Below are 27,327 nucleotides of genomic sequence, written 5' to 3' on the forward strand. Positions count from 1 at the left end.
TGCGCCCCACTGCGGCCTGAGCCCCTCTCCTGGACAGCCCGGAAGAACCGCTTCTGTTCTCTCCCGGCCTTCGCCAGCTTGGATGGAGGGAGGCATGGACCTGGGGGGTGGCTGCCCCTAGGCCTCCCCCGGGGGGCGGGCCGGGGCAGCCGATGGTGGGGAGGGGCGTCGTGAGCGAGAGGTCACCTGGCCAACTCCCCATCGGTGGCAGCTGGCGGGTCGCCAGCCTGGCCTCCCTGTGGGCATCTGGGGGCACTCGGGGCCGGGATGTCCCCCATCCCCACCGCCCCGCGTGCCGCCCACCCTGTTTTGCGGCCTCCCTCTCCCTGCCCACCCCCAGCCTCCTCGGCGCCCTGCCCGTTGGTCCGTGCGTGTGCCGGGCCGGCCTTATCTGTAGACGGGCAGGCGGATGTGGGCGTGCTGGTGGTCTAGCAGCCGGGGCACGGCCACCGTCTCGTAGCCCTTGCCCAGCATGCGCTCCTTGATGCAGGGCGGCCGGATGTCGTTGATGAGATACTCCAGCGACTGCAGGCTGCTGCTGAGCACGGCTGTGTTGCACACGCTCTTGCTGGGCAGGCCCGAAAGGGTCTCGGCCGGGGGCCCTGCCAGCTCCCGGGCGGCCCCCGGCCCCAGCTCGGTCCCAGCGGCAGCCGCCGCCGCTGCCGCCGCCGCCGCCGCTGCTGCGGGGTTGTAGCAGTCGCTGGTGGGGGTCACCAGCACGCTGTTCCAGGGGGCGGCGAAGTACTGGCCCACGGTGAAGCTGGCGGGCAGCCCCACGCCGCAGTTGAGGGGCGACCCGCTGGCCCGCTCGTACGCCCGCCCCCCGCAGGCCTCGGGGGACTTGCTGGCCAGCGCGCCACCGCCGTAGGCCCGCAGGGGCTGGGGGGGCGGCGGCGGCGGCGGGGGCGGCTTCTGGGGCCACAGCAGGTAATCCAGGCCGCCGTCCGCGTAGCCCGCGGGCTTGGCGGCCCCGGCCAACGTCAAGGCCGCGGGCGTGCTCCCCTGGCCCAACTCGGCGCCCTTCCGGCACTCGGGCGGGCCGGCCGTGGCAGAGTAGGCCGTGCGGGGGAAGCCGGGCACCGGGCCGTGCTTGGCCGGGCTGGGCGGGGGCCCCGGCACGGCCTGGCAGGCGGCGGGCGCGGCGCCGGGGGCCTGGCACTGCTGGTGGAGCTGGTAGAGGAGGCTGTGGATGGAGGGCAGGTTGGAGGGCGGCAGGGGCAGGCCGCGGCCGGGCAGGGGGATGACGGCGGCGGCGGGGGCCGCAGCCGCGGGCAGGCCAGGCGGCGGGGCGGGCACCTCGGGCGGCTTGGGGTAGGCCAGGGGCCCCAGCGTGCTGGGCGCCGGGTAGGGCGCGACGCCCACCTGCACGGCGGCCGGCGACAGCTTGGTCCGTTTGCCCTCGGCACTCTTGAGCACGCTCTTGGCGGGCCCGGCGGGCGCGGCCGCGCTGGAGGAGGAGGAGACAGCGGCCTTGACGATGGCCAGCAGACCCTGGTAGCCGGCCGTGTGCGGCGGGTAGGGGCTGTAGCGCTGGCCGCTGGTGTCATAGCCGTTGACCGTGCGGCTGAGGTGCTTGTGCTGGGGCACGCGGATGTTGGTGGGGAAGATCTTGATGGAGAGCGGGCTGTTGGCCACCTTCTCGGCGTAGGCGTCCAGCTCGGCCGGGCTCGGGTAGCGGGAGGAATGCATGGAGCTAGCCACCGTTTCGCCTGCAGGGGTACACGGGGAGGGGAGGATGCACAGGTGAGGGCCGACCTGCAGGCCGCGCCCCGTACGGCTCCCTGGAAGGGTTCCCCAGCCGCGCCTCCCTTGCTCCTTCATTCATCCAAATTTTTTAAATGAAAAAGAAAAAAAAATTGGGCCGTGCCCATGTGGCATGTGGAATCTTAGTTCCCCGACCAGGGATCGAACCCAGGGCCCCTGCAGTTGGAATCACAGAATCTTAAAGCACTGGACCTCCAGGGAAGTCCCCCCTTCTAAATTTTTAAGCTTTGCATCACAGTGTAAAGTATGTCAAGGAAACTGAACGCATCACAGACTTACTGCACTTTCACACACAGAACACACTGGTGTGACACTCAGGTTGGGGGAGGGGGGCAGGTGGCCAGTCCCCAGAGCAACCCCTGTGCCCGCCCTCAGACAGGAACCACAGCAAGGGGACCAAGGGGAAGGCCCTCCAGACTCCTGACCACTCCTGGTGTCGGCACAGGTGAGCAGGGATCACACGGTGTCGGGTCTCTCCCACTCAAGGTTACTTTTCCAGGTTCATCTGGGGAGCTGTGGGGGCAGGGCCTGTCCCTTCTCATGGCCTTGGGGTATTGGAGTGTGACTGCAGGACACACTTGTCCTGCTCATCCTTCCTACTGCTAGTGGCGTTTGGGTCATTTCTGGTGTGCGTGCATGTGTGCTAAGTCACTCTGCTGCTCCTGCTGCTAAGTCGCTTCAGTTGTGTCCAACTCTGTGCGACCCCACAGACAGCAGCCCACCAAGGCTCCCCCGTCCCTGGGATTCTCCAGGCAAGAACACTGGAGTGGGTTGCCATTTCCTTCTCCAATGCATGAAAGTGAAAAGTGAAAGTGATGTCGCTCAGTCGTGTCTGACTCTTAGCGACCCCATGGACTGCAGCCTACAAGGTTCCTCCGTCCATGAGAGTTTCCAGATAAGAGTACTGGAGTGGGTTGCCATTTCCTTCTTTGCTAAGTTGCTCAGTCATGTCCAACTCTTTGAGACCTCATGGACTATACAGTCCATGGAATTCTTCAGGCCGGAGTACTGGAGCGGGTAGCCTTTCCCTTCTCCAGGAGATCTTCCCAACCCAGGTCTCCTGCATTGCAGGCAGATTCTTTACCAGCTGAGCCACCAGGGAAGCCCAAGAATACTGGAGTGGGTAGCCTATCCCTTCGCCAGCAGATCTTCCCGACCCAGGAATTGAATCGGGGTCTCCTGCATTGCAGGTGGATTCTTTACCAGCTATTTTATTAAAAAATTTTTTTTGACCATGCTGTGCTGCACAGCATGTGGGGTCTTAGTTCCGTGACCAGGGATTGAACCCCAGGCCCTCGGCAGTGAAAGCACTAACCAGTGGACCACTAGGGGATTCCCTGAAGGGCAATCCCACTGTCGGTGGGCACAGCTGGCCCATGCAGCGGGGGAAGCAGGTGGCCGGCGGGCAGACCCCCTTGTCCCCTCCAGAGACCCTCCCAGTCCTGAGACCTCCCTCGGGGCTGTCCGCGACCCTCTCTGCAGTAGGGAGGGGAGCGAGGGGCCTGCAGGAAGCAGGTGGAGAGACCCAGGGCTTTGGAGCTGGCAGCCTGGGTGGAGTCCTGCCTGCTTGTGGGGCTGTGTGGTCCTGGACAAGTGGCTGGTCTGGTTGAGCCTCAGTTTCCCCACCTGTGGAATGGGGATGACTGTGCCAGGTCTGCAGGGCGGCCTCGGGGAACGTCTGTGCCAAGCGGCCCACCAGGGGGTGCAGCGCACAGCAGGTCCTGGGTGACCAAGACTTGACTGGGCCCTTGGGCAAGGAGGACCCTACAAGTTCTCATGGCGCACTGCCTTCCTGCCCCGCCAAGGGCATCCCCTGGAGCCCAGCAGTGAGTCTTGGGGGAGGCGAGGGAGGGGTTCACCACCCTGAGCATATTTCCTCACCTGCAAAATGGGTTTATGCTGCTGCTAACACTGCCTCTCCTGGCTGCTGTGAGGTTTAACAAGTCGAGTGGCGCAGCCTCAGCAGAAGTGGGTCTCTCCACGTGTGTTATGACCCTCCCCATCTGCCGGGCACAACAACGGTCTTCCCGGGAGAGGAAGGGGCAGGGCATGTGCACGGGTGGGCCTGGCATCGTGGCTGGGACAGAGTGCAAGTCCCACCAACGGGAAGGTCACCCGCCACATCCCACCTTCCCCGAGCCTCACCCCCAACCCCTCGAGACGTAAGCATATGTGCTCAGTCGCTAAATTGTGTCTGACTCTTTGTGACCTCATGGACTGTGGCCCACCAGGCTCCTCTGTCCAGGGGATCCTCCAGGCAAGAATACTGGAGTGGGCTGCCATTTCCTTCTCCCAGGAGATCTTCCTCACCCAGGGATCGAACCCACGTCTCCCACATTGGCAGGCAGACCCCCTCGAGGACTCACAGCCAATCTGAGCAAACCGAGTGCTATGATGGGGACACAGGGAGCGTGGGGACACAGGGGATCCTCACCCCGGGGGCTCCAGGGACAGCTTTCTGGAAGAGAGAGTGTCTCTGCTAGGGCAGGGCTGAAGGGGTGAGGAAGGAGAGGAACGTATTCCAGGCAGAAGCCACACGGGCAAAGGTGTGGAGGCGAGGCAGTGTGCCCCCATGGGAATGATGAACCAGAGAAGGAGCAGAAGCGCAGGGCAGGTGTGCGGGGAGGAAAGACCACCCCAGGCAGCTCAGGAGGGTGTCAGGCCCGAGCAGGGCCTCTTCACCATGGGGCAGGAACTCCCGATGGTTCTGTCCCCAGGGTACACTGGCCATGTCGTCCACAGACGAGTTCTGTCATCCTAACTTGGGGAGAGGGTCTCATGGCCTCTCGTGGGTACCGGTCAGGGATGCGGTGCCCAGGACAGAAACCCGGCCACAAGGAACTGCCTGGATGCAGGGTCAGCCGTGCTGCCTCAGGAGCCCTAGGCCAAGGCCTCAGCAGCCATGGAAGGTTCTTGGCCAGGGAGGAGCAGGCCAGGAAGACCATGTATCAGGAGGACGGTGCTCCTCTGCCCTGAGCTGGGCAGGGCAGCGGGGAAGGAGGAGGCTGGTGACAGAGTACCCACCCATCCCTGTGGCCCCGATGAGAGCTGGGCGGGTGGAGCTGACCCAGGTCCCCCATCCTGACCCTGCCTGGGGCAACCGACCCCCCTCCCCACCACAAGTGGCCTAAAATAAACTCGGTGTGGAGAATGGAAATGTCACTTTGGCCAACGGGGGAATCTTTCTCTGAGATTGGATTTAAACTACATTATACAAGCAATTTCATGGGCACTTAGCGCCGCTCGGAGAGTCCCACAAAAAGGGCCCAGTTCTTCATTTACCAGCCATAAATCAGCAGTTGCTATAATGAGCACAAAAATGTCACTTTTATGCAATTTTACAGATGAACAAAACTGGTGAAATTAACTGTGGTAACCTACTATAGTCAGCAAAAGCGGCTGCCGAGGGAAAAAAATGATATCTGTATGTATTTTTGTTCCCCTTAAACTCTCTTCCCAAGCAAGTTTCTGCCATTGTGGTGTGAAAACTCATTTGTCCTCACCATTATACTTTCATTTGGAGTTTATCTTGAGTATCCAATGAGCCACCAACTGTGAAAATGATTAAATCTACAAAATCTATCTAATGGATGGAATAAATTAGGTGTTTAAAACCTGAAGAAGGAGGCAAAAAAAAAAAAAAACGGCAATGCCTGTTTCTTGTTCCCATTTGTGGACAGAAGGGGCCCGCCTGGCCCCCCACTGGTCAGAAGGGCCCTCAGCCAGTTGGGGTCCCTCCAGCGTTTGTGGGAGCCGATGGCGGTGGTACCCCGAGAGGCTGTCTTCTGCGAGCGCTTAGTATGTGCGAGGCTCTGGGCCTACAGCTTTGCCCCAAGCCTCTTGTTTGCGGCACCTGGGGTTCCCAACCCACCTCCCAGGGGTTGGGAGGCAGTCCCATTTCACAAATAAGGCAGCAGACAAGTTGTGGCATTTGGCAGGCAGCTTCCAAGACCTGTCGCGAGACCCCGGTGGTCCGGTGAAGGGAAGGGGCGAGAAGTCCAGGGCAGGATCACTTGCTCTGCCCGTGCGGACACGGGAGCAGCCTGCAGGGAGGCCCAGCAGCCATGTGAGCCATCCTGGGGAGGCAAGTCCTTCAGCCCCGGGCAGGCCTTCGGGTTACTGCAGCCCCTGCCAACAATTGCCCGCAGCCTCATGAGAGACACAGAGCAGAGCTACCAGCTAGGGGGCTCCTGATCCACGGAAAACAGGAGCCAGTATCTAACGACTGACCCGTTTAAGCCAGCGGTCCTCAGCCTTTCTGGCACCAGGGACCAGTTTCGTGGAAGAGAAGTTTTCCCTGGACTGGGACAGGGCTGGGGGAGGGCTCATTACATGTACTGTGCACTATATTTCTAGTATTATATCAGTTCCACCTCCGATCATCAGGCATTAAATCCTGGAGGGTAGGGACCCCTGCTTTAAGCCACTACATTCTGGAGTGACTTGCCACACAGCAGTAGATAACTGATCCAGGCCCCCATCTTACAGAGGAAAGAAATGGGACTTCCCCGAAACACAGCTGGTGAGGGCAGAGCTGGGGCTCGGCTTCCACATCATCGTCACCTCCCCCTGTACCCCAAGGCAGGCCCCAGCCGAGGCTGGGAGACCCAGGAAGCTCCCCCCGCGCCCCCCACCCCACCGTCTTCTTCCATAGACTCAGGAGGCAGACAGTGTTGAGGAGGGACCATCACGTCAGCCTGGAGGCTCAGAGAGGCGGGAGGCGTTCTGTCCAAGGACACACAACCGCGCAGGCAGCCCCGGGCAGAGCTCCCCGGACATGTGCTCGCCTTCGGGTGACCATGGACCAGAGTCACCCTGTCCAAACCTGGTGTGATCACCGCGCCCTGTGAGCCTTGGCATCCGCAGCCTCTACTACGTCACACCTTGTTCCTAAAGGGCTTTCTCCTGAGTCACCCGGGGCCTCAAATGCAGCCTTGCCCAGCAGAGCACAGTGGCCGCGGCTTGGGGGTGGGGGGCTCCCTGGTCACTCGGGCCAGGCCAGGCCTCCGAGCCCCTGTAGGAAGAGGCTCCAGACCCTCGCCTGGAGGTGAGCCCAGCCGCTAGCGTTCAGGGGCATCACACAGCCCCGTTCTCACAAATATGGCACAAAAAGGCCTCTCACAGAGCAACCAGCCAAGCCAGCTGTCTGCGGTGGGCTTCTACGCGGTGAAGGGCCACCCAAAGGCGAGCACGTGTCCAGGGGGGCTCTGCCTGGGGGGAGGGGGCAGGGGAAGGGACCTGTGGCCCTGCAGGCCTTACCTTCCTGGGTTCCCCTGAGCTGGCTCAGGGGACCCTGGCAAAGGTTTGGTGGTTGCTTGGTGTGGCCGCAGGCAGATGCCGCCTGCCCCTGGGCTCATCCTGCTCTCCCAGCAGATGGGGCTCCTGGAGCTGGCCTGTCCACTCTTCAGGGAAGCCTTGCTGAACGCACAACGAGGCTGTGGTCAGCCAGAAGGAACCTGTCCAGCCTGGGAGCCCCTGTTACCCACTAGTCTCCACCCTTGGGAGAGTTGGGTCTTGGGAGGAATGAAGCCAGAGACAGCCCTGTGGAGATGAGCCCCCACCCAGGTCGGCGTGCCTCGGGTATTTCCGAAGCCCCTCCTGCATGCAGGCTCCATCCTGGGCCTGGAGATGAGCAGCAGGCAAAGCAAACTGAAGTGCCTACCCTCTTGGAGCTAGTCGGGGGTAGTGGTGGTGGTTTCGTCACTTAGTCGTGTCCCACTCTTTGCGACCCTGTGGAACGTAGCCCATCAGGCTCCTCCGTCCATGGAATTTCCTAGGCAAGAACACTGGAGTGGGTTGCCATTTCCTTCTCCAGGGTATCTTCCTGACCTGGGGATTGAACCCAGGTCTCCTGCATTGACAGGTGGATTCTTTACTGCTGAGCCACGAGGGAAGCCCAAGTTCAGGGAGACAGACAGTAACATATGTTTCAGGCAGCAACAGCCCCGTGAAGGAGACAGCAGCCGTGGTTGGTTTTGTTTTTAAAGGTAGTTTAACCTGAAGTTCTACAGGACTCTTTAATAAAGTCAGGCAATTTCCCAATAACATGATTTTTCCTTCTTATTATTTTATTTTGGCCACACTGAGCGGCATGTGGAATCTTAGTACCCCCCAACCAGGGATCGAACCAGTGCCCCCTTGCATTGGAAGCGCAGAGTCTTAACCATGGGACCGCCAGGGAAGTCCCCTGGTGCGGTAGTTTTAAAACACACCCACAGTTCTTTGGCACTTCTCCCCATGGGTAGTGGAGCCTAACTTTCCTCCACTTAAACATGAACTAAGCAACTCGATTTTAATGAATAAAGGTAGCAGAAATGGTGCTGGTGAGTGTCGCAGCTCAGTCCTAAAGGTATATCTGGCTTCCACCCGGAGATCCAGTGGATCTCTGCCTCTCAGGACGTCCATTCCTGGTCTGGGAAGCTCGGGCCACGTGGAGAAGCCGCATTTGGTGTCTGAGTGCCCCAGAGCCCCCAAAGCCGGCATCCACCACCTGATTTATGAAGGAGCAGGCCTTCTGACGTTGGGAAAGATTGCAGGCAGAAGGAGAAGAGAGCGGTAGAGGATGAGATGGTTGGATGGCATCGACTCAATGGACATGAACTTAGGCAAACTCCGGGAGATGGTGAGGGCCAGGGAGACCCGGCGTGCTGCAGTCCATGGGGTCACAGAGTCAGAGGTGACTAAGCGACCGAACAACAGGCCTTCCAAAGATTCCAGCCCGGGCCTAGGTCTTCAGCAGGGTTGCCTCCCCTCCCCAGTGACATCATGTCCCCCGTCCCCAGTGACATCACGGTGCAGACACCCCACCCCACCGTGTCCTGTCTATAGTCTGAGCGTATGACATGGCGTGTGAGGCCACTGGGCTTTGGGGTGACCTGCTATGCAGACAGAGTAGCCGGGACAGCTGGGCGGCGTGGGGGACGCAGAGGGATGCGATGGGAGAGCCTGGTCTGGACACAGTGGTCAGCAGTGAGGCTTCCCTGATTTAAGTGGCCCCTCAGGAGAGTGGAAGGAGGTGAGGGGGTGAGCCGCGTGGCCTCTGATGGGGGAGTGGACGGGCTTGTGTGGGGCAGCGGAGCTGGAGGTGTGGTCATAGGAGACGCACCAGAGAGGCGGGGGCACGTGGAGGGCCTTGGGGTGGGGGGCACTGAGAGGATCCGGGCTTTGCTCCATGTGGGAGGGCTGGGAGCAGAGAAAGGCCATGAGCCGAGGAGGGTTTTAACACGACCCCTCAGAGGCTCCTGGGTGGGAAACAAGACGAGGTTACCCTGGGAGCAGCCCGACCGTCCTGGGAGACAGAGCGCCCAGGAGACCCCCACTGTGCGCCAAGCTCGGGTGTCGGGGGGGCTCTGACGAGGCAGGGAAGTGGGGACATGGAAAGAGGCCACAGAGGGGGCCGACTGCTTCCCCCCTTCCCTCTCGAAGGGGGTCGGACCAAGACACCAAGGGAAAGAGCCCCGGACGCCAGCAGCACCTGGCCTGGGAAGGAGGCGTTTTACTTCTCGTCTGTGCTTTTCTGTAATTGCCTCGGCCACAGGGTGGAGTGGGGCGGGGCGGGGGTTGAGCAGCCCAGGGCTCCCTGGTGCCCCGTGTTGGGGCCGGCGTCTGCTCCTGGGCGGAGCACAGAGGGCGGTCAGCCGCTTTTTGGGAAGGCCTCATGGTCAGATCCGGGCCTACCACGCTCACCTGGCTGTGTGACCCTAGGCAGGCCGCTGCCCTTCTCTGAGCCTTGGTTTGCTCTTGTGTAGAATGGGGATGAGACTGACGTCGCTGACCTTGGAGAGCTGTGGTCAGCACTGTCAAGGGTGCCTGCCCTCGGGGGGTGCCTGGGTTGTTGGGGAGCAGTTCACTAAAGTCCACGTGCCTCTCCCTGTCAGACCCTCCCGTGAGCCCCCGTTGGCATGAAGCCTGAGCTGCTCAGGGTGGCATTTAGGCCACGGCCCTGCGCTCCCTCTGCAGGACCGCCACCCCTGGTCCGCTGCAGTGTCCCCGGGTCTCCTCTACATGCTGACCCCCCGCCTCCACTGTTGAGGGCCACCTCTGGGCCAGGCATTGCCCCAAACACCCACGGCTTCACCCTTCTGCCAGCCCCGTGGAGGCCCTGGGAGGAAGGTCCTGCGTTTCGGAAGAGGAGTGGGATGTTCACGGAACAGGGCTTCAGGTGGGGGTTGCAGACACAGATTTCTGCACGTTTCTGCTGACCGCTGGTGGACAGATGGACTGCAAATGAGCTGGAGGCCCCGGAGGGGCAGGGACCGAGGTGGGGTGGGGGAGGCGTGCATGCCCAGAGGGGAACACTTTTGAGAGTGTTCAGATACCAGCAGGACACACCACACACCAGTGGGTGGGTTGTGGCTTGCGGCGCCGCCAGTCTGAGGCTTCTGGTGGACCAGGATGCCCTGGGCATCCATGTCCCAGACCCCTGCTGTCAATCACTGGGCACCGTGGACACCACGGTTGGATGGGTTCTCTCAGGTTGATGCTGGTAGCCCGGACACCTTGGTCATCTTGCGTCTGTCTCCCCCGCCCCACACCCTGGGAAGAAGTGCCCCATGTCCAGGTCTCCCCAAGGTCTGATCTGGAAGGGGAATCTGGGGTGGGGCGGAATGGTCCATGTGGTGCCTAGTTCACGGAAGGCCTGAATTATGCACTAGGAGGAGGAAAAGGAGGTCTGGTCTTCACCTACCCCCTGGTCTGCTGACTGTGCCCCTCTTGGTCTCAGCTGAGATGCCTCCTCTTCCAGGCAGCCTTCCCTGCCTGCCCCCTGCACTGCCTGCTGTAGCTGTTGGCTTGTCTCTTGGGCTGGATCTGGGGGCCTTTGAGGGCAGGCCCTGCTCTTTTTCAGGACCCTCATGCCTGAAAGAATGCCTGGAACCACAGCAGGTGCCCCGGGACCATCGCACGAATGATGGTGTGGGCTCCAGCGAATATCCGAGAGCCTGTGGGGGCAGAGCCTGGGTCCCGTGTACAGAAACACAGGCGGCCCCTCTGTGACCTGGGCCGCTCCCGCCGCTGCCCCCGCACTGCCTGCCCGCCGTGGCCCCTCCTTGTCAGCAAATTTGAAAGGCTGCCTGGCTGGCTGGCAGTGCGGGCAGGCCATTGCTGCCATTAAGTTAATGTTATGGGCCTTTTACAGGTGTGTTAAATAGACGCAGTTATTAACGAGTATATTAAGCCAATTAAAAGCAGCCCTTTGAGTGGGGTTTAATGTGGCTACAGGGAGACCTCAGCGGCAGCCTGCCTTCCAGAAGTTGGAGGTGGGGGGAGCCTGGGTGGAAGGTGGGGGGCTGTGCTGCTGAGACTGGGGAGAGGTGGGCAGTGGGACCCCGGCTGGAGGCAGGCCCGTGGCTGTCTGATGCCCGCTCGGCCACTCGTGGGGGTGACCTTGGGCAGCGGCTGGGTGTGAGAGCCTCAGTTTCTCATCTTTTTGGGGCCGAAGGGGCGGGTGCATCCGGGGTACTTGGCCCTGGCAGGCATGCGGTACCTGTCCATCAAGGTGGGGGAGGTGGGTGGCCAGGCCAGGACCCTAGCCCAGGACTCCTGCTCCCACGTGCCAGGCTTTGCGGTGGGAGCCTGGGCGCCTACTGGACAGACGCTGGTCCCTGGGCAGTCGAGGGCGGCTTCCAGTGAGCCACTGGGCACCCCCCGCCCTCCCCCGGCAAACCTGTCCCCTCGGTGGACCTCACGTTTGGTGACTGTGACGGGGGCTGACTGCAGCTTTCCTGGCGGAGGGGTGGTGTGCCGGGCGCCTGAGCACGGGCGGGCCTCGAGTGCATGCTGTCTCTTTCTCATGCCCTCCCAGTTTTCGCCTGTTGCCTCTTCCCTAAAGCTCGGGAAGTAGACGGCTGTTATCTGTGTTGAGGTGGGGGTCCCCGGGCAGAGGGCCTGGCCCCAGCCCACCAGGAGCAGCGGTCGGGGGGTCCCCGGGCAGAGGGCCTGGCCCCAGCCCACCAGGAGCAGCGGTCGGGGGGTCCCCGGGCAGAGGGCCTGGCCCCAGCCCACCAGGAGCAGCGGTCGGGGGGTCCCCGGGCAGAGGGCCTGGCCCCAGCCCACCAGGAGCAGCGGTCGGGGGGTCCCCGGGCAGAGGGCCTGGCCCCAGCCCACCAGGAGCAGCGGTCGGGGGGTCCCCGGGCAGAGGGCCTGGCCCCAGCCCACCAGGAGCAGCGGTCGGGGGGTCCCCGGGCAGAGGGCCTGGCCCCAGCCCACCAGGAGCAGCGGTCGGGGGGTCCCCGGGCAGAGGGCCTGGCCCCAGCCCACCAGGAGCAGCGGTCGGGGGGTCCCCGGGCAGAGGGCCTGGCCCCAGCCCACCAGGAGCAGCGGTCGGGGGGTCCCCGGGCAGAGGGCCTGGCCCCAGCCCACCAGGAGCAGCGGTCGGGGGGTCCCCGGGCAGAGGGCCTGGCCCCAGCCCACCAGGAGCAGCCGCCCACACCTGCGTCCCCTCTGCGGCCGACGCTCTTGCCCTTGGTGGCAGCCTTCTGATGCTCGATTAACGCGACACTAATTAGCTGGTGGCACCGGCAGAATCCCTAATGAGGCCGCCCAGGAGGGGGGCGGGGAGCAGCTGTTCTCCGGCCTCTCTGCTGGGAGGAGGTGGGGAGATGCCGGGTGGTTGCCAGCCACCCCGACCTGCCCCAGCCCGGCCCACCACCCCGGTGGGCCTTGGAGGTCAGGCCTGGGTGCTACTGCTGTCTGCTTCCCACGGTGTGGGTTTTTTGGTCTGCCCAGAGTTCCTGTTGGTGTAGTGCTGGGTGAGGCTGCAGTGTCATTCACTGCATTTGGATAACCAGCGGTCCTGGCAATGCCTACCCACCCCCGTGATCCGCAAGGCCTGCCTTGTCCATTTCTAGACGCTCTGCCCCATTCCCTGGTGCCCTCTTTCCCTTTGCTAGTCACATGGCTTCAGACTAGCCATGGCAGAACTGGCCCCTACACTTCTTCATCAGAAGCGCCTGGGTTGTTCTTGACCCTCTGCTCTTTATCAACTTCCACGTGAGGTCTTCAGGTTATGCACAGGACGGCTAGGATGGAGGACTGGATCAGATCTTCTCCATATTGAATATCTGTCCACACACAGGACATAAGTCTGTTTTGGTCTTTAAAAACTATCATTATATAAACAATTTTTTTCTCCATAGAGGTCATTTATTTACCTTTTTGTGAATATATTTATATTCCTTAATATTTAATAAATTTAGGTTCCCTAGTAAATGTAACAGTATCATAACTTAGATAAAATGAACAATTCCTATAGATACACACAGACTACCAAAACTGACTTAATACACAATAGAAAGTCTCTATAGACCCATAATAAAGAGAGGGAAAGAGGAGGTGAAAGAGAAGGGTGAAAAAGTTGGCTTAAAGCTCAACATTCAGAAAACGAAGATCATGGCATCCGGTCCCATCACTTCATGGGAAATAGATGGGGAAACAGTGGAAACAGTGTCAGACTTTATTTTTCTGGGCTCCAAAATCACTGCAGATGGTGACTGCAGCCATGAAATTAAAAGACGCTTACTCCTTGGAAGGAAAGTTATGACCAACCTAGATAGCATATTCAAAAGCAGAGACATTGCCAACAAAGGTCAGTCTAGTCAAGGCTATGGTTTTTCCTGTGGTCATGTATGGATGTGAGAATTGGACTGTGAAGAAAGCTGAGCGCCCAAGAATTGATGCTTTTGAACTGTGGTGTTGGAGAGGACTCTTGAGAGTCCCTTGGACTGCAAGGAGATCCAACCAGTCCATTCTGAAGGAGATCAGCCTTGGGATTTCTTTGGAAGGAATGATGCTAAAGCTGAAACTCCAGTACTTTGGCCACCTCATGCGAAGAGTTGACTCATTGGAAAAGACTCTGATGCTGGGAGGGACTGGGGGCAGGAGGAGAAGGGGACGACAGAGGATGAGATGGCTGGATGGCATCACTGACTCGATGGATGTGAGTCTGAGTGAGCTCCAGGAGTTGGTGATGGACAGGGAGGCCTGGCGTGCTGTGATTCATGGGGTCGCCAAGAGTCAGACACGACTGAACCACTGAACTGAATAAAGAGAGAGATTGAACTAGTAACCAAAACACCCACAAAAAAAGCCCAGGCCTAGATAAGGCTTCACTGGTGTATTCTACAGAACGTTTAAAGAATTAATATCAATTTTCCCACAAACCTTCTAAAAAAGAGACTCAGAGGGAACATTTGTAAACTAATTCTGTGAGGCTAGTATCTGTTGTTGCTGTTTAGTTGCTCAGTCGTGTCTGACTCTGTGACCCCAAGGACTGTAGCCCGCCAGGCTCCTCTGTCCATGAGATTTCCCAGGCAAGAACACTGGAGTGGGTTGCCATTTCCTCCTTCAGGGGATCTTACTGACCAAATAACTATAGACTAATATCCTTTATAAATATGCACTCAGCCCTCCATATCCGCAGGTTTTGTATCCAAGGATTCAGCAGAGGACTGGAAATTCCAAAAAGCAAAAGGAGAATTTGCTGCGCACTAGCAACTACTTTCATAGCATTTACATCATATTTACAACCATCTGCATATCATTTACATCATATTTACAACTCTTTACTCCCCAGGTCGGTAGGTGCCCAATATGCTACTGGAGATCAGTGGAGAAATAATTCCAGAAAGAATTAAGAGACGGAGCCAAAGCAAAAACAACACCCAGTTGTGGATGTGACTGGTGATGGAAGTAAAGTTCGATGCTGTAAAGAGCAATATTGCATAGGAACCTGGAATGTTAGGTCCATGAATCAAGGCAAATTGGAAGTGGTCAAACAGGAGATGGCAAGAGTGAACGTCGACATTCTAGGAATCAGTGAACTAAAATGGACTGGAATGGGTGAATTTAACTCAGATGACCATTATATCTACTACTGTGGGCAGGAATCCCTTAGATGAAAGAGAGTAGCCATCATAGTCAACAATAGAGACCGAAATGCAGTACTTGGATGCAATCTCAAAAACTACAGAACGATCTCTTCGTTTCCAAGGCAAACCATTCAGTATCACAGTTATCCAAGTCTATGCCCCAACCAGTAATGCTGAAGAAGGTGAAGTTTAATGGCTCTATGAAGACCTACAAGAACTTCTAGAACTAATACCCAAAAAAGATGTCCTTTTCATTATAGGGGACTGGAATCCAAAAGTAGGAAGTCAAGAAGCACCTGGAGTAACCGGCAAATTTGGCCTTGGAGTACTGAATGAAGCAGGGCAAAGGCAAATAGTTTTGCCAAGAGAATGCACTGGTCATAACAAACACCCTCTTCCAACAGCACAGGAGAAGACTACACATGGACATCACCAGATGGTCAACACCGAAATCAGACTGATTATATTCTTTGCAGCCAAAGATGGAGAAGCTCTACACAGTCAGCAAAAACAAGACCGGGAGCTGACTGTGGCTCAGATCTTGAACTCCTTATTGGCAAATTCAGACTTAAATTGAAGAAAGTAGGGAAAACCACTAGAGCATTCAGCAGGTATGACCTAAATCAAATCCCTTATGATTATACAGTGGAAGTGAGAAATAGATTTAAGGGACTAGATTTGATAGAGTGCTTGATGAACTATGGATGGAGGTTGGTGACACTGTACAGGAGACAGGGATCAAGACTATCCCCAAGAAAAAGAAATGCAAAAAATTAAAATGGCTGTCTTAGGAGGCCCTACAAATAACTGTGAAAAGAAGAAAAGTGAAAAGCAAAGGAGAAAAGGAAAGATATACCCATTTGAATGCAGAGTTCCAAAGAATAGCAAGGAGAGATAAGAAAGCCTTCCTCAGCGATCAATGCAAAGAAATAGAGGAAAACAACAGAATGGGAAAGACTAGAGATCTCTTCAAGAAAATTAGAGATACCAAGGGAACATTTCACACAAAGATGGGCTCAATAAAGGACAGAAATGGTATGGACCTGACAGAAGCAGACGATATTAAGAAGAGGTGGCAAGAATACACAGAAGAACTGTACAAAAAAGATCTTCACGACCCAGATAATCACGATGGTGTGATCACTCACCTAGAGCCAGACATCGTGGAATGTGAAGTAAAGTGGGCCTTAGGAAGCATCACTATGAACAAAGCTAGTGGAGGTGATGGAATTCCAGTTGAGCTATTTCAAATCCTAAAAGATGATGCTGGAAAGTGCTGCACTTAGTATGCCAGCAAATTTGGAAAACTCAGCAGTGGCCACAGGACTGGAAAAGGTCAGTTTTCATTCCAATCCCAAAGAATGTTCAAACTACTGCACAATTGCACTCATCTCATATGCTAGCAAAGTAATGCTCAAAATTCTCCAAGCCAGGCTTCAGCAATATGTGAACCATGAACTTCCAGATGTTCAAGCTGGTTTTAGAAAAGGCAAAGGAACCAGAGATCAAATTGCCAACATCCCCTGGATCATCGAAAAAGCAAGAGAGTTCCAGAAAAACATCTACTTCTGCTTTATTGACTATGCCAAAGGTTTTGACTGTGTGGATCACAACAAACTGGAAAATTCTGAAAGAGATGGGAATACCAGACCACCTGGCCTGCCTCTTGAGAAATCTGTATGCAGGTCAGGAAGCAACAGTTAGAACTGGACATGGAACAACAGATTGGTTCCAAATAGGAAAAGGAGTACGTCAAGGCTGTATATTGTCACCCTGCTTATTTAACTTATATGCAGAGTACATCATGAGAAACACTGGGCTGGATGAAGCACAAGCTGGAATCAAGATTGCTGGGAGAAATATCAATAACCTCAGATATGCAGATGACACCACACTTATGGCAGAAAGCGAAGAACTAAAGAGCCTCTTGGTGAAAGTTAAAGAGGAGAGTGAAAAAGTTGGCTTAAAGCTCAACATTCAGAAAATGAGATCATGGCATTCGGTCCCATCACTTCATGGCAAATAGATGGGGAAACAGTGGCAGACTAACTAAGGTCCGTCTAGTCAAGGCTATGGTTTTTCCAGTAGTCATGTATGGATGTGAGAGTTGGACTATAAAGAAAGCTGAGTGCCGAAGAATTGATGCTTTTGAACTGTGGTGTTGGAGAAGACTCTTGAGAGCCCCTTGGACTGCAAGGAGATCCAACCAGTCCATCCTAAAGGAGATCAGTCCTGGGTGTTCACTGGAAGGATTGATGCTGAAGCTGAAACTCCAGTATTTTGGCCACCTGATGCGAAGAATCAACTCATTGGAAAAGACCCTGATGCTGGGAAAGATTGAAGGCAGGAGGAGAAGGGGACGACAGAGGATGAGATGGTTGGATGGCATCATCGACTCAGTGGACATGAATTTGAGTAAACGCGGGGAGTTGGTGATGGACAGGGAGGCCTGGCGTGCTGCAGTCCATGGGGTCGCAAAGAGTCGGACACGACTGAGCGACTGAACTCAATGAACCTAGTATTTACATTGGAGTAGGTACAAGTAATCTAGAGATGATTTAAAAGATAAGCAAGGGACTTCCCTGGTGGTCCAGTGGTTAGGACTCTATACTTTCACTGCCAAAGGCTGGGTTCAGTCCCTGGTTGGGGAACAAGCCATGTGGTGCAGCCAAAGAAAGTATACACAAGGATGTGCATTATATATATGTTTTTAGGTTCTTTTCTGTTATAGGTTATTATAAGATGCTGAGTAGAGTTCCCTGTGCTATGCAGTACGTTCTTTATTATGTGCTGATGTTCTGAGAATCTTGCTGAATTCTTCTCTTGGAACTTCTGTGCAGTTTAACTTCTAACCCTTAGTCGCTCAGTTGTGTCCACTCTGCCACCCCTTGGACTGTAGCCCACCAGGCTGCTCTGTCCATGGGATTTCATAGGCAAGAATACTGGAATGGGTTGCCATTCCCTTCTCCAGGGGATCTTCCCAACCCAGCGATTGAACCTGGGTCTCCCACACCACAGGCAGATTCTCTAATCCTTAAAACTTATTTTCTCTGTCTTGCTGAGGCGGCCAGCACCTCCGCACAGTGTGGGAAGGCAGTGACCTGGGTCTTCGTCCTCCTCTGACTTTATCGGCCCTCGGGTTGGTTTGTGGTGGGTTGCGGTTGAAACCTCTGTAATAGAAGCAGTCGCCTGTCGTCCTAGTTTGCTGAGACCTTATTTTTATTCGTTCAGTTGTAAAAGGGGGCTGCATCCGCCCAGCCTGTCCCGGCTGTCACCTCCGAGCCTCCATCCCCTCCTGGCTTCGTTCTGGGTGGGGGCAGCCCTGGCCTGTCCCTCCATTTCCCTGGCTGCACTTGGCAACGGCTACTTAATTGAATCTGCTGTGTGGCCAGCGGTGGGTTTTTCATTTTATTGGAATCTTAAATCGCTTTGTTTCTTCCTTATTTTATTAGTGTTAGTGGAAGCAGTGGTACCTGCAGGAGTACTCATGGGGCTGGGGGCTCCTGCCTTTGGGGTCCGGGGTGACGGGTGGGAGTCGGGTGAGGAGGGGTGGGCACTGGGGAGAAGAGCTGCTCCAGGACCTTCTTGGGTTCACCACCCCTTGGATGCTTTCCCCTTTAAGACGGGAGAGACAGGCTGGGGAGCCTGTGGTCCCTCTGCGGGCTGGGTGTGGGGAAAGGGCTCCCAGCCTCTGGGGGACATGGGGCAGGTAGAGGGTTTGAGTCTGCTGCCAGGCTCTGGGGGTTCTCGCCTTTTCTTCTCATTCCCACATCACAGCGGAGGAAACTGCGACCCGAGAGGGCCACTCACTCGCCCAAGACCACACACACATCCCCTTCAGGGCCAGTCAGGATTTGACCCCCAGACCATCAGGTCTCAGAGCCGGTGCCCTGGGGGATCAGGGGGACAAGGGCGGGGCGGTCACTGTACCCGCATCTACAGAGGAAAGGCTGCACCCCTCCCCCAAGATCCCACAGAGTGAGGGCGGAAGCTCACACCCTCTCCCAGGGCAGCCGCCTGGGGCGGTGGGGGTGGGGGTAGACCCCTCCACCTTGGACGACTGAGTAAGGCCCCCACCCCCACCCCCTGCACCAGCCAAGCCCCCGTGCTGCCACCGGGGCCCTCTGCCTGGCCCGTGCTCTCAGGGGAGCATGACTCAAAGTGTGTGTTATCAAAACCGTGATAAGAAAGTCAAATATTCATTAAGGGGATGGTCCCCAGGTGGGCGGGTCCTGTTTGGCCCTGCCCAGCTGGGAGCAGCCCCGGGTCTCAGGCCTGAGGCAGGAAAGGGGGATGGACTTTCCCTCCCCGCCTCACTCCCCGCTCCCCCAACCTTTCAGGTCACTTTGGTCAGCTGGATCAGGATACAGCAGCCAGCCGCCTGGGCTCCTGGACACGTGGCTGCCCGCGGCCCCCGGGTCCTCCACCTGCCGGATCTCAGGTCCCAGGGGTGAACTGCAGCCGTTTCTGGTTCGCTGGCACGTTCGGGGAGCTCGTGGAGGTCAGTGCTGGGCAGCCCTGTGCAGATAGGCCGCTCTGATGCCATCACCCAGGAAGAAGCGGGAGAGGGGCTCAGACCTGGCCACGTCTTCTCCCCACTGGGTTTCTGACATCATCGTCATCACAGGGGATGGCTTCTTAGGTGCTCTGGCCCCTCGCTTCACAGAAGGGAGCGTTCCAGCCCTGAGACCCAACGGGCTCACCCAGGGTCAGGCTGCATGTGGCCCAGTCAAGACCTCTGTCCCTTAGTGACAAACAGCACAGCCTGAGGTCTGGCCATGAGGCTCAGGGCCAGCACTTCCCGTCTGGGTTCTGCCTGGGGGAAGTGGGGGGGAGCGCCACAGGGACAAGTGGGTCGGCCTGGGTGCTCGGGAGTCTTGTCCAGGCCTTGACCGGGCAGCAGGGCACCAATTCAATTTGCTTATCTCCCATCCTGGCTGCCCTCTTTCCCATGCTCTTCAATTACAGGCAGAGTCAGCGACTCTTGCAGGAAGTACAAAGATGTCAGAGGGTCTGAGCGGGCAGGGCAAGTGGGACATCTTTGGTGCCCTCCACATTCTCGTGGGGCTTCCCGGGTGGTGCTAGTGGTAAAGAACCCGCTTGCCAATGCAGGAGACAAGAGATGTGGGTTTGATCCCTGGGTTGGGAAGAGCCCCTGGAGGGACGGATGGGCTACCCACTCCAGTATTCTGGGGCTTCCCTGGTGGCTCAGATGGTAAAGGAATCCGCCTGCAATGCTGGAGACCTGGGTTCCATCCCTGGGTTGGGAGGATCCCCTGGAAGAGGGCATGGCAACCCCCTCCAGTATTCTTGCCTGCAGAATCCCACGGACAGAGGAGCCTGGCAGGTTATGGTCTATAGGGTCACAAAGAGTCGGACAGGACTGAAGAGACTGAGCACACACGCGCACCACATTCTCTGGTTCCGGCCTCAGAGCGGGGAGGACCAGCCGGGTCATCATGCCCAGCACTTGCCTCCAGCCTGCTGGCAGCAGAGGGCAAGCAGGAAACCCTGGCACCTGGACAGTGGTTAAAATGCACAGACCGTCTAAGCCAGCAAGCCCATCCTGGAATATTATTTTTGCACAGATATACATACATGGCCGAAGGTGGTGTTCACTGCAGCCCTGTTTGGAAGAGCAAGAGACTAGAAACAGCCTAAATGTCCGTCCATGGAGAGACGGGTCAAGATGCTACGTTAACCTGGGGCGAGGGCACGCTTCCTGTCAGGTGGGGAGTGATCTCCCAGCTACATCAGGAAGGAGAAAAAGGCGAGGCGCCGAGAAGCATCGGGCTGTGCATGTTGACATAAAAGGTATTTGCTGTCCCTCCCACAGGCATGCATTTTTCGGGAGGGTATTTAAAAAACTGCTAATGCTGGTTTCCTCTGGGAAGGGGAGTTATTTTTCACTGTAAATTCTTATGCTTTCTGAATTATGTGCCACGGACAATCTATTCAGTGAAGTATCTAATTTTATAAAAGAAAATGTGTTCTCCCTGGAGGCTGTGTAAAGGAGGGAAGAGGGGCTGTGCATGAAAAACACTTTTCCTTGAAACGGAAAGCCCTTCCAGCTTATCTGTCATTGTTCTGTTTTTGATGAGGCAGACAAATATTTCTCTAAACCCCTATCTCCGAAAGAACACCATCCGAGGACCTTCAGTTCTGAGGATGTTGATATAATATCTTAGGTCCACCCCCTCCCCCCCCAACCTTGTCTTCCTGGAAATACCCTCCGGAGGCAAGTAATCAAAACTGAACCAGCCTAGGACCTAATCAAAATATATAAGAAAAGGGAAGGAAAAGGCCATAATAATGGTTGGGGAAAAAAACAAACCACTCTGCATCAGAAAAAAATGTGGCCACAGAAGAGAGGAAGGTTTTGGCTAAATATTTCATTGTGAAGCCAATAATGTAGTAAGCAAGTGTTTCTCTAAGGCAAAAATGCAAAGAGTAGGATAAAAAGAAACTTATGAAAGGAGAAATGGAATGAGCACAGGGAGAAAAAAGGCGGCACAGAAAACAGGATGAAGAGTGAGCAAAAGGCAAGGGAGACAGTTGGGAAGGCATTCATTAGAAGAGGGCGCATGGGGAAGACACACAAAAGGAAACTGGAGTAACAGAGCACACGCCTGGGAGCTGCCTGTCGAAGGGCACGGACTCCAGGAAAAGACAGACTTGGAAGGGTCAACCCCAAGACTCAGGCTCGGAGAGTCATGGCATGAAAGATGTGGAAAGATCAAAATGAAACCTAGAGGAGGAAGGAGCAGGCTTCAGCTTCTCCATGGTAACATGCAACACTCGAAAAGAACAGAACAAGGTCTGCAAAAAAATCCTCAAGGAAACAGAGTGACCCAGGAATGATTTCTTTGCTCATTCAAGTAGAAAGTTCCAGACCGTGCTGAACTTGTGGGGATTCCAGGAGTGTGGTTCACAGGAGGCCTTAAGCTGTGGACTAGAGGGCAACTTCAGATGATGGGCAACAAGGCAAGAGAGCTGGTGGCGAGCACGGCCCCTAGTCATCTAGGACCCTGCGACGGAACGGCCTGTGGTGATGCAACCAGACGCTAACAGCACAAGCCCTTGGGAGGAAGGTAATGGTATCAATAAGAAGGGAGAGAGGGGATCAGAAGTATAAATAAATACACAGGTGTCCTCATTTTTAATAGCTGGGATCAAAAGATATTTAAAGCTGAAGTCAGTTAATAGAGGTTTAAAAGGATGACGTGAACACCGAGAAAATGCTATAGAGAGAAGGATATACACTAATTTCATCATTTTGTTCATTTTAGGGTAGATGGAATAGACGCCGTGTCAAAGAAATAGAAAATTAGGGAACTGTTGAACACTGCAGCACTGGAAAAAGGATCCCAGCCTTTCCTATGATTAGTAGGTACACAGAGAACTTAGATCACACGGGGAAAGACTTTTCAAAGCCATTGAAACAAAGCACTGCATGACTGAACTAATACCAGACATCTGTTGCATCAATAAATGTAAATGGGCTAAACTCTCCTATTAAACATTTTTTAAAAGGCATTCAGATTGGATCACAAAGCTTAATTCAACTCTATATTATATGAGTCACAGCTAAACAAAGTAATTCAGAAAGGTTGAAATAAAAGGACTGGCAAAGGTTTCAAGAAAAACTGTGAATTAAAAAAGCATCTTAATATGAGGTTACCATCTTAATAGATAAAGTTGAATCCAAGCCAAAAAGTATTAAATACAGCCAAGAAGGATGCAATTCACTATGAAGATTTAAGGTACTAATATCTGTGCATTAAATAGCATTGCATCACCATTTATAAGGCCAAAGCTTTAGGAGCTACAAGCAGCAGCAGACTGGCACACATTACCAGTAGGCATCTACTCCATTTCTCTATCATGACAGGTAAGTACAATACACAAGACCTAATTAATGGGGCCATCCCCAAGAAAAAGAAATGCAAAAAAGGCAAAATGGCTGTCTGAGGAGGCCTTACAAATAGCTGAGAAAAGAAGAGAAGCAAAAGGCAAAGGAGAAAAGGAAAGATACACCCATTTGAATGCAGAGTTCCAAAGAATAGCAAGGAGAGATAAGAAAGCCTTCCTCAGTGATCAGTGTAAAGAAATAGAGGAAATCAATAGAATGGGAAAGACTCGAGATCTCTTCAAGAAAACTAGAGATACCAAGGGAACATTTCATCCAAAGATAGGTATACTAAAGGACAGAAATGGTATGGACCTAGCAGAAGATACTAAGAAGAGGTGGCAAGAATACACAGAAGAACTCTACATAAAAGATCTCCATGACCCAGATAGCCATGATGGTGTGATCACTCACCTAGAGCCAGACATCATGGAATGAGAAGTCAAGTGGGCCTTAGGAACAATCTGTATGAACAAAGCTATTGGAGGTGATGGAATTCCAGCTGAGCTATTTCAAATCCTAAAAGATGATGCTGGAAAAGTGCTGCACTCAATATGCCAGCAAATTTGGAAGACTCAGCAGTGGCCACAGGACTGGAAAAAGTCAGTTTTCATTCTAATCCCAAAGAAAGACAATGCCAAAGAATGTTCAAACTACTGCACAATTGCACTCATCTCACACGCTAGCAAAGTAATGCTCAAAATTCTCCAAGAAGGCTCCAACAGTATGTGAACCAAGAACTTCCAGATGTTCAAGCTGGATTTAGAAAAGGCAGAGGAACCAGAGATCAAATTGCCAATATCTGCTGGATCATCGAAAAAGTAAGGGAGTTCCAGAAAAACATCTACTGCTGCTTTATTGATTATGCCAAAGTCTTTGTGTGGATCACAGCAAACTGTGGAAAATTCTTCAAGAGATGGGAATGCTAGACCACCTTATCTGCCTCCTGAGAAATCTGTATACAGGTCAAGAAGCAATAGAACCGGACATGGAACAACAGACTGGTTCCAAATCAGGAAAGGGGTACGTCAAGGCTGTATACTGTCACCCTGCTTATTTAACTTATATGCAGAGTATATCATGTGAAATGGTGGGCTGGATGAAGCACAAGCTGGAATCAAAATTGCCGGGAGAAATATCAATAACTTCAGATATGTAGATAACACCACCCTTGTGGCAGAAAGCAAAGAGGAACTAAAGAGCCTCTTGATGAAAATAGAAGAGGAGAGTAAAAAAGCTGGCTTAAGACTCAACATTCAGAAAACAAAGATCATGGCATCTGATCCCATCACTTCATGGCAAATAGATGGGGAAACAATGGAAACAGTGACAGACTTTCTTTTCTTGGGCTCCAAAATCACTGCAGATGGTGATTGCCGCCATGAAATTAAAGACACTTGCTCCTTGGAAGAGAAGCTATGAAAAACCTAGACAACATATTAAAAAGAGACATTACTTTGCCAATAAATGTCCCACTAGTCAAAGCTATGGTTTTTCCAGTGGTCATGTATGGATGTGAGAGTTGGACTATAAAGAAAGCTGAGCGCCAAAGAATTGATGCTTTTGAACTGTGGTGTTGGAGAAGACTCTTGAGAGTCCCTTGGACTGCAAGGAGATCAAACCAGTCAATTGTAAAGGAAATCAGTCCTGAATATTCATTGGAAGGATGGATGCTGAAACTCCAATATTTTGGCCACCTGATGCGAAGAACCAACTCATTGGAAAAGACCCTGATGCTGGGAAAGATTGAAGGCAGGGGACGACAGAGGATGAGATGGTTGGATGACATCACCGACTGGATGGACATGAGTTTGAGCAGGCTCTGGGAGCTGGTGATGGACAGGGAAGCCTGGCATGCTGCAGTCCATGGGGTCGCAAAGAGTCGGACACAACTGAGTGACTGAACTGAACTGAATTAATGGGGTAGATATAATTAGTAAATACTAAACTCTGAGCCCTGAAAAAAAGCTACATCTTTTCAAATTCCCATAAAAAGTCATAAAACTCACAAAAAACCCAGAGATCATATGGCAAAGAAAACTTCACTGAAGTCCAAAAAAGTAGAAATCTTAGTATTATCTGATTATAATGCAATAGAACTAGAAATAACAAAACACAAAAGCACCCACTACCTGGGCTCATAGATGGAACTCAGATGAGCTTGAAGCCAAAGAAGAAATCAGAACCAAAATTCTGTGGCCCCATGGACTGTAGCCTGCCAGGCTCCTCTGTCCATGGGATTATCCAGGCAAGAATACTGGAGTGGGTAGCCACTCCCTCCTCCAGGGATCTTGCCAACCCAGGGATCAAACCCGAGTCTGTTGTGTCTCCTGCATTGGCGGGTGAATTCTTTACGCACTAGGGCCATCTGGGAAGCCCATAGAGTATTTAGAAAGTACTGATAAAAATACACGTTAGAACCTATAGGATACATCTAAAGCAGTGCTCGGAGAATTCAGAGCCTTAATTTTCCTTTTTTTCTTGTTTAGCAGTATAAAGATCTAAGCCTCTCAAAAATTTTTTTAAAAAGCAAAGCAGGAGCCTTTTAATAAAGACAAATGCATAAATTAATGAATTAGAAACCAGAAAAGGGTAATTACTAATAAATGGATCCTAAAGATGCTTCATTTTGGAAAGGAGGGGGGTAGATAACCTCATTAGCTAACTAACCTAATCAAAAGGGGGAGCACAAAATATACAGTATCAGAAACAAGGGTAACATAGTCATTTAAAGGAATTTATTTTCGGAAGCCTCAGGCAAATAAATTTTAAAACCTGGATAAAACGGGTACTTTTCTAGAGAAACATAATTTACCAAATTCATTCAAGAACCTTTAAATCGATCATTACGGAAGGAATGGCGAATATCTCAGTGCTACCCAGACCTCCACCTCCCCCAAATAAATGCACTGGCCTAGACTGCTTCATGGAGGATCAACCAATCTTTAAAGAACAGATAATCCATTTCTACTTACGATCTTATAAAGCAGAGGAAGGAGGAAAGCCTCCACTGTCTTTGTGAAGTGAGTGTAACACTGACGCTAAAACCCAACAAAAACTGTTCCCAAGAAAGAAAACTAAAGCCGAATGTCACTGATGAAATTGAAGTAAAACTATTAAATAGAAAATGCAACCCCATGGTATGTTACAAAGAAATATTTCTCATGACCAAGTGGGAACCAACCAGGAAGGCAAGGTTGGTTCATTACTAAGAAATCTGTATTATTATTCACATTAAGAGAACAAGGGAGGAAAAAAAACAACCTATGATCAGTTTCACAGACACTGAGAAGTTCAAATTCCAGTCTTGATTTTTAAAATTCTTAATACAACGGGAATAGGTAGACACTTATTTTTAACCTGATAAAGTATCTGCCCCTAGACCAGCATTTTGTGTTATGAGGAGATCCTAGAAGGTTCTGGTTAAAGTCAGAGACAAAGCAAGAATGTCTATTGTGACCACGATTATTTTTTATTGTTCCAGGGATAGTAGGCAACCTTAATATGACAAAGAAATCAAGGTATAAAACTTGCAAAGCAGGAGGTCAAATTATTGCTTACGAATGATTTGATAGTGTAACTGGAAAACTTAAGAGATGAAATTGAAAAAGCTTTATAAACAACAAAATTCAGTAAGGTGGCAGGAGTTAATAGCCTTTATTTAAACACTTACGGAAGAAAAGATTAGCCACGAAAGGTTAATGTTCCAGAGGCAGGAAACTTTAAAAATGTGCAAAGGTCTAAACGAAGACAGTACTAACCCGTTCCTGAGGGACACGGAAGAAAGTCTGAACAAACAGAAAGGGACAGACCATGTTATTGGAGGGAAAGACATCACAAAAGTGTCACTTCTTCCTAAATTAATTTATAAATTGCATGCAATCCCAGTAAAAACCCAAACAGGATTTTGTTCTTACCTAGATAAGTTGATTCTGTGGTCCAGACAGAAAACTAATAGAACCAAGAGGTTTTTGCATAAGAGAATGATGAATAACAAGCAGGAAGCACCACCAAGTATTAAAATGTGTTACACACATGCTATGACACGGGTGAGCCCTGCAAACGCTGTGCAGGGGCAAGAAGCCAGTCACAGGAGGCCACGTACTGTATGGTCCCTTCCCAGTAAAGGCCGAGAGAGAGGAACCTGTAGAGAACGGAAGATGAAGGAGTGGGTAAAGGGATTTCTTCTGAGCTGACAGGAATGCCCTAAAATGGACTGGGGTGATGGTTGCAAAATTCTGTAAGTATATAAACCACTGAAGGGTACACTCGGATGGGTGGATTGTATGGTACGTGAATAATATCTCAACAAAGGTGTATTATACTGCTACAATAATTAAACCAGCATTGCACTGATATTTGAATATACTTGTATCCATACCCCAACTTTGCACCAGATAAATTACCAAACATATCAAAGATTATATATTTTAAAAATTAAACCAGAGAAGAACTAGAAGAAACCCTGGGGAAGCTCCCTCTCTCTTTTTTTTTTTTTAACAGCCTCAGAATGAGAAACAACATTAAGTATGACACAAAATCCAAAGTCCATAAAAGGAAATACTGACAAATTTCACTTCACCAAAAAAAAGTCCTCCATGACAGAATCAAAGACAAATGACAATCTGGGGGAAACATCTGCAGTTCATAGAAGAGACAGAAGTCTAATTCCATCATATACAAAGAGCTCCTATAAATCAATAAGGACAAGACCCAGTGGGGGAAAAATAGATCAAGAGGATGAACAGATAAATCAAACCACATCCGTCAAAGTTACAAATGCACATA

The 27,327-nt window shown here is 52.9% G+C and overlaps 1 protein-coding gene and 2 long non-coding RNA genes across 4 annotated transcripts in view; 1 reads left to right on the top strand and 2 right to left on the bottom strand.

Moving 5' to 3' along the window:
• Positions 1-301: 301 nt before the first annotated feature.
• Positions 302-27,327, bottom strand: part of FAM222A (family with sequence similarity 222 member A) — a 59,067-nt gene continuing 32,041 nt past the window's right edge. For both annotated transcript variants that reach the window (XM_061385095.1, XM_061385096.1), the window contains exon 3: positions 302-1,709. In XM_061385095.1, the coding sequence (XP_061241079.1) occupies positions 388-1,709 (1,322 nt within the window). In that variant the 3' untranslated portion in view covers positions 302-387. The remainder of the gene's footprint in view (positions 1,710-27,327) is intronic.
• LOC133228969 (uncharacterized) lies at positions 1,710-27,322 on the bottom strand. The gene is made up of 2 exons (XR_009730427.1): positions 26,457-27,322; positions 1,710-26,327 (listed from the first exon to the last, which is right to left on the bottom strand). It is a non-coding gene; the product is annotated as an uncharacterized LOC133228969 (long non-coding RNA).
• LOC133228970 (uncharacterized) lies at positions 16,044-22,140 on the top strand. The gene is made up of 4 exons (XR_009730428.1): positions 16,044-18,024; positions 18,971-19,131; positions 20,219-20,444; positions 21,920-22,140. It is a non-coding gene; the product is annotated as an uncharacterized LOC133228970 (long non-coding RNA).

Source organism: Bos javanicus, chromosome 17 (assembly GCF_032452875.1).
Source record: "Bos javanicus breed banteng chromosome 17, ARS-OSU_banteng_1.0, whole genome shotgun sequence".
NCBI lineage: Eukaryota > Metazoa > Chordata > Mammalia > Artiodactyla > Bovidae > Bos > Bos javanicus.